Consider the following 6,000-nt stretch of genomic DNA (forward strand, 5'->3'; position numbering starts at 1 on the left):
TATCCCGTACTACAGTTTCCATAAGTTTCCCTACCACTGAGGTCAAGCTGACTGGTCTGTAGTTGCCGGCTTTATCCTTGCACCCCTTTTTGAACAAGGGTGCAACATTCACAATTCTCCAGTTTTCTGACACCGCTCCTGTGTCTAGGTTAGCAATCTGGATCTATTTGCTGTTGTGACAAGCATTAAGAGTGTCACAGAATCATACAACGCAGAAGGAGGCCATTCTGCCCATCGTGTCTATAGCTGGCTCTTTGAAAGAGCTAATCAATTAATCCCACTCCCCTGCTTTATCCCTGTAGCTCTGCAAATGGTTTCTTTTCAAGTATTTATCTAGTCCTACGCCTAGAAACAATCCAACAGAATATGTTTCAGGCTCAGCCAGGTGAAAAACTTTCCTGGCAGCAAACAGTTTATTATCGACACTCCGTCCGCTGAAGAGACGGAATAATTATAAGCACCAGCCTGCAAACCTATGGGATGTTTGCGAGAGCTAACAAACGAGAGAAACTAGCGCAGAACAGAACAAAGAAAGATTTGCATTTATTTAGCAACTTTTATGAACTCGGAACATTCAAAAGTTACCCGACATCGCCCTGAATGGTCGACCTCTAATTTCACGTTACGCCCTCTTGTTTTGCCACTCCCGCCACAGGGAAGGTTTTCTCCATCTACTCTATCAACTCAATTAACCGTCTTAAACACCTCCTTTGATCACCCTTACTCTTCTGTATTTAGCGGATGCAATTTCTCTTTATAATTTAATCCTTTTAGCCCAGGTATAAAAAGACCAAAGGCGTCAGTGAAATAACGTCATGTTTTATTAGGTCCTCCATCAGTGTGATCAATGCACACGCAATCAGTACCTGGCACCATCCTTGGCAGTCCCCTCCTCCACTTTAAACCCCTTTTCAATTGACTCTGGTGTGACAGAGACAATTTTACCAGCAGCTTTTAAAGCAATACTGTAAACTTTGGAGAAGGTAACTGCAGATAAATCACCCATGAGGAGCTGGGGAGATGCCAGTTAACCTCGCATGGTTTTAGGTTGGATTCTGTTTGTGTGCTTTCACAGCTCGTCAGAGATTGCCGATCAGGCACAGCGAGGCAAGGAAAATAAATGGACCAAATCGTTTTTGGTCAACTCACCTGCTCGGGTCAGTACCAGGATTCTCTCTCTCCAGCTCACAGGCACGGCTGCTGTTTGGTGTTCAGTGGTGCCTGGCCAAGCCTGTGCATGAATTAGCATCACGAAGCAATCGGCCCAACATGCTTTACGCTTAATTTTTCAAAGAGCTGCTGACTACACCCAGCCTCCAACAAACCTGTGTCTGAACTCTCCACAAAAATTCTCACCACATTGTTGGGTAAATAAGTAAAGAGGGGCGCTGGAACAGGAGGCAATTCAGCCCTAATGTGCCTGCCAATGACTGCCACTCAAATTAAATCAGGGATGTTCTGTACTGCAACTCTATTTACCTGCCTTTGCTTCATATCCCTCGATTTCCTAACCCAACAATAGCCTATTGATCTCAGTCTTGACAGCTCCAGTTATTCCCCCAGCCTTTCAGAGGAGAGAGAATTCCCAATTGCCATCAATTCGTGTGCAAAGATGTACTTCCTGATGTCTTACCTGAATGACCAAGCTCCAATTTTATGTCCCCTTGTTCATGCTTCCCCCGGCAGGAATAGTTCCTCTGTATCGAACCTACTAAATCCTTTTTAAACACCAGATCACCCATCACTCCCCTAACATTCATGGTGACACTTTTTGATACCCGACTATTTAATGTCATAACAAAAATCAGACAAAAATTCACGTTATTTAGTTGCTCCTTTGAAAAAAAAACAATATTTCAACAAACATTGCTTCCCCCACCCCCGATTGGCAACTAAACAACTAAATAACATTTTAAATCTTACTCTTTTTGAAGACCAAGCACAGCAATGGTCAGACAAGAACTGTCATGGTAAAAACAAAAAATAAAAACAAAAAACTGCCGATGCTGGAAATCCAAAACAAAAACAGAAACAGAAATACCTGGAAAAAACTCAGCCGGTCTGGCAGCATCAGCAGAGACGAGCACAGTTGACATTTTGAGTCCTCACGACCCTTCAACACCTGTTGAAGGGTCATGAGGACTCGAAATGTCAACTGTGCTCTTCTCCGCCGATGCTGCCAGACCTGCTGAGTTTTTTCCAGGTATTTCTGTTTCTGTTTTTGTTAAGAACTGTCATGAGCCTTGCAGAATCCCCCAGAATGTAGATAACATGTCAACTGTCCTACGCACTCGTGATCTACAGGGAATTAAGTACCAGCATGTTGGGAGTGCAAATTACCTGGGCAAGCTTCATGGTAGACTGTCAGAGACAATAACCAGTCTGCTCCCTGAATTCCAACTACGTATCAGCATAGGCACAGATGAGATGGGCTGAAGGGCCTCCCTCTTTGCCATATCATTCCATGATGTTATAGAATAGGTGAGGTTAACACTGGGGTGTGCTGATGATTACTCAGGTGCCATATGCAAACCACAAATTCTGCTAATCTGGCCTGTGAAGCCTATAAGCAACTAATTTGTCAATTTGTCATTATATTTCCTGGTGGTGAGACTAAAATGCCAAAAGCACACCTCTCTCACTGAGAGCCCTGACTCAGCTGATAGACTCTTGCCCAAGTCAGAAAGTCACAGGTTCAAGTCTCACTTCAGACACTTGAGCGCGTAATCCAGGCTGACAGTCTCAGTACTGAGGGAGTGCTGCACTGTGTGAGATGCTGCCTTCCGGATGAGACGTCAAAGCAAGTCTGCCCTCTCAGGTGGAGGTAAAAAAATCAATGGCAGTTATCCCTGGTGACCATCGCTCAACCAATATCATTGAAACTTTTTACTATTCACAACTTAGCTTCAGTGTTTCGTACATGACAACAGTAACTACAATTCAAAAGGATTTCATTGGCTGCAAAAGGCTTTGGGGTCATGAAGCACTTTGGCTGTCCTGGCAGGAAGAATAAAAACGAAGCATATTATCTACATGGTGAAAGATTGCAGAGCTCCGACATGCAGGGGGATCTGGGTGTCCTAGTGCATGAATCACATATGCAGGTACAGCAGGTAACTAGGAAAGCTAAGAGAATGTTGTTGTTAAATGTGAGGGGAACTGAACTTAAAAGTAGGGAGGTTATGCTTCAGATGTGCAGGACACTGGTGAGACCACATCTGGAATACCGTGTACAGTATTGGTCTCCTTATTTAAGGAAGGATATAAATGTGTTGGAAGCAGTTCAGAGCAGGTTGACTAAACTAATAACAGAAATGGGCAGGTTGTTTTATGAGGAAAGATTGGACAGCCTAGGCTAGTATCCGCTGGAGTTTAGAAGAGTGAGAGGTGATTTAATTGAAACATATCAGATCCTGAGGGGTTTAGACAGGGTGGACGTGGAGAGGATGTTTCCTCTTGTGGTATAACCTAGAACGGAGGGTGAAGGCAGAGCGAGGTAGATTCTGGTGTTCTGGTGCTCAGGGGAGGTGGGGGGCAGTGTTCAGTGGGGGGGTTGGGGTGATCAGTGGGGGGGGTGATCAGTGGGGGGGGGGTGATCAGTGGGGGGGGGTGATCAGTGGGGGGGGTCGGGGTGATCAGTGGGGGGGGTGATCAGTGGGGGGGGTGATCAGTGGGGGGGTCGGGGTGATCAGTGGGGGGGGTGATCAGTGGGGGGGGTGATAAGTGGGGGGGGTGATCAGTGGGGGGGGGTGATCAGTGGGGGGGGTGATGAGTGGGGGGGGTGATCAGTGGGGGGGGGTGATCAGTGGGGGGGGGTGATCAGTGGGGGGGGTCGGGGTGATCAGTGGGGGGGTGATGAGTGGGGGGGGTGATCAGTGGGGGGGGTGATCAGTGGGGGGGGTGATCAGTGGGGGGGTGATCAGTGGGGGGGGTGATCAGTGGATCAGTGGGGGGGGTGATCAGTGGGGGGGGTTCAGTGGGGGGGAGGGGGGGTGATCAGTGTGGGGGGGTGATCAGTGTGGGGGGGGGTGGGGCCGGGTGTTTGGGGGGGGGGGTCAGTGGGGGGGGTTCAGTGGGGGGGAGGGGGGGTGATCAGTGTGGGGGGGGTTAGTGGGGGGGGGTGATCAGTGGGGGGGGGTCAGTGGGGGGAGGGGGGGGTTCAGTGTGGGAGGGGGTTAGTGGGGGGGGGTGGGGCCGGGTGTTTGGGGGGGGGTCAGTGTCGGTGCCCTGTCCCCTGCCCCCCCCCCCCCCCCGGTACCTGCAGTCCCGCCGCCCCCGGGTCCACCCCCGAGTCCAGCACCGCGATCAGGGCCCCGCGGCCGTCACTCTCCGGCCTCCGGCTGACGAAGCCCGAGGCCCCGGTCTCCTGTTTGGGCAGCAGCGCTGGATCGGGAAGGCCGAGCCCGGGCTCCGCTCCTTCACCCCCGACATGGTCCCGGTCCCGGTCCCGGCTCCGGCTCCACACCCGCCGCCTGACGACACTTCCGCGGCCGCATAGCAACCCGGGAGGGGGAGGGGAGGGGAGGGGGAGGGGGAGGGCATGGCTATGGGGGAGGGGGAGGGGAGGGGGAGGGGGAGGGGAGGGGGAGGGGATGGCTATGGGGAGGGGGAGGGGGAGGGGAGGGGAGGGGGAGGGCATGGCTATGGGGGAGGGGGAGGGGAGGGGGAGGGCATGGCTATGGGGGAGGGGAGGGGGGAGGGGATGGCTATGGGGAGGGGGAGGGGAGGGGGAGGGGAGGGGAGGGGGAGGGGAGGGGGGGGGAGGGGGAGGGGATGGCTATGGGGAGGGGAGGGGGAGGGGGAGGGGAGGGGGAGGGGGAGGGGAGGGGGAGGGGGAGGGGAGGGGGAGGGGAGGGGAGGGGAGGGGGAGGGGAGGGGGAGGGGGAGGGGAGGGGGAGGGGATGGGGGAGGGGAGGGGATGGCTATGGGGAGGGGATGGGGGAGGGGATGGGGGAGGGGATGGGGAGGGGGAGGGGATGGCTGAGGGGGAGGGGAGGGGGAGGGGATGGCTATGGGGAGGGGGAGGGCATGGCTATGGGGGAGGGGGAGGGGATGGCTGAGGGGGGGGGGGGGGGGGGAGGGGAGGGGAGGGGGAGGGGAGGGGAGGGGGATGGGAGGGGAGGGGGGAGGGGATGGCTGGGGGGGAGGGGAGGGGGAGGGGAGGGGGAGGGGATGGCTATGGGGAGGGGGTGGGGGAGGGGGAGGGGATGACTGAGGGGGAGGGGAGGGGATGGCTGAGGGGGAGGGGAGGGGATGGCTGAGGGGGAGGGGGGGAGGGCATGGCTAGTGGGGGGGCATGGCTAGGGGGGAGGGGGAGGGGGATGGGATGGCTGAGGGGGAGAGGGAGGGGAGGGGATGGCTGAGGGGGAGGGGTTGGGGGAGGGGGGGAGAGCATGGCTATGGGGGAGGGGGAGGGGGATGGGATGGCTATGGGGGAGGGGGAGGGCATGGCTGAGGGGGAGGGGAGGGGATGGCTGAGGGGAAGGGAGGGGGGGAGGGCATGGCTATGGGGGAGGGGGAGGGGAGGTGATGGCTATGGGGGGAGGGGGAGGGCATGGCTATGGGGGAGGGGGAGGGGATGGCTGAGGGGGAGGGGGAGAGGGAGGGGAGGGGATGGCTGAGGGGGAGGGGAGGGGATGGCTGAGGGGGAGGGGAGGGGATGGCTGAGGGGGAGGGGAGGGGATGGCTAGGGGGAGGGGGAGGGCATGGCTATGGGGGAGGGGGTGGGGGAGGGGATGGCTATGGGGGAGGGGGTGGGGGAGGGGATGGCTATGGGGGAGGGGGTGGGGGAGGGGATGGCTATGGGGGAGGGGGTGGGGGAGGGGATGGCTATGGGGAGGGGGTGGGGGAGGTGATGTCTATGGGGGAAGGGGAGGGGAGGGCATGGCTGAGGGGGAGGGCATGGGGATGGGGAGGGGAGGGCATGGGGAGGGGGAGAGGGAGGGGGAGGGGATGGCTATGGGGGAGTGGATGGCTATGGGGGAGGTGATGGCTATGGGG

General features: G+C 56.2%; 1 protein-coding gene across 1 annotated transcript in view; it reads right to left on the bottom strand.

Annotated features, from left to right (window-relative positions):
- LOC144684015 (tripeptidyl-peptidase 2-like) overlaps positions 1-4,431 on the bottom strand; it is a 111,020-nt gene extending 106,589 nt beyond the window's left edge. The window contains 2 exon segments of the mRNA XM_078547706.1: positions 4,259-4,383; positions 4,386-4,431. Of these exon segments, the coding sequence (XP_078403832.1) occupies positions 4,259-4,383; positions 4,386-4,431 (171 nt within the window).
- Positions 4,432-6,000: the final 1,569 nt, after the last annotated feature.

Source organism: Cetorhinus maximus, chromosome 8 (assembly GCF_964194155.1).
Source record: "Cetorhinus maximus chromosome 8, sCetMax3.hap1.1, whole genome shotgun sequence".
Classification (NCBI taxonomy): domain Eukaryota; kingdom Metazoa; phylum Chordata; class Chondrichthyes; order Lamniformes; family Cetorhinidae; genus Cetorhinus; species Cetorhinus maximus.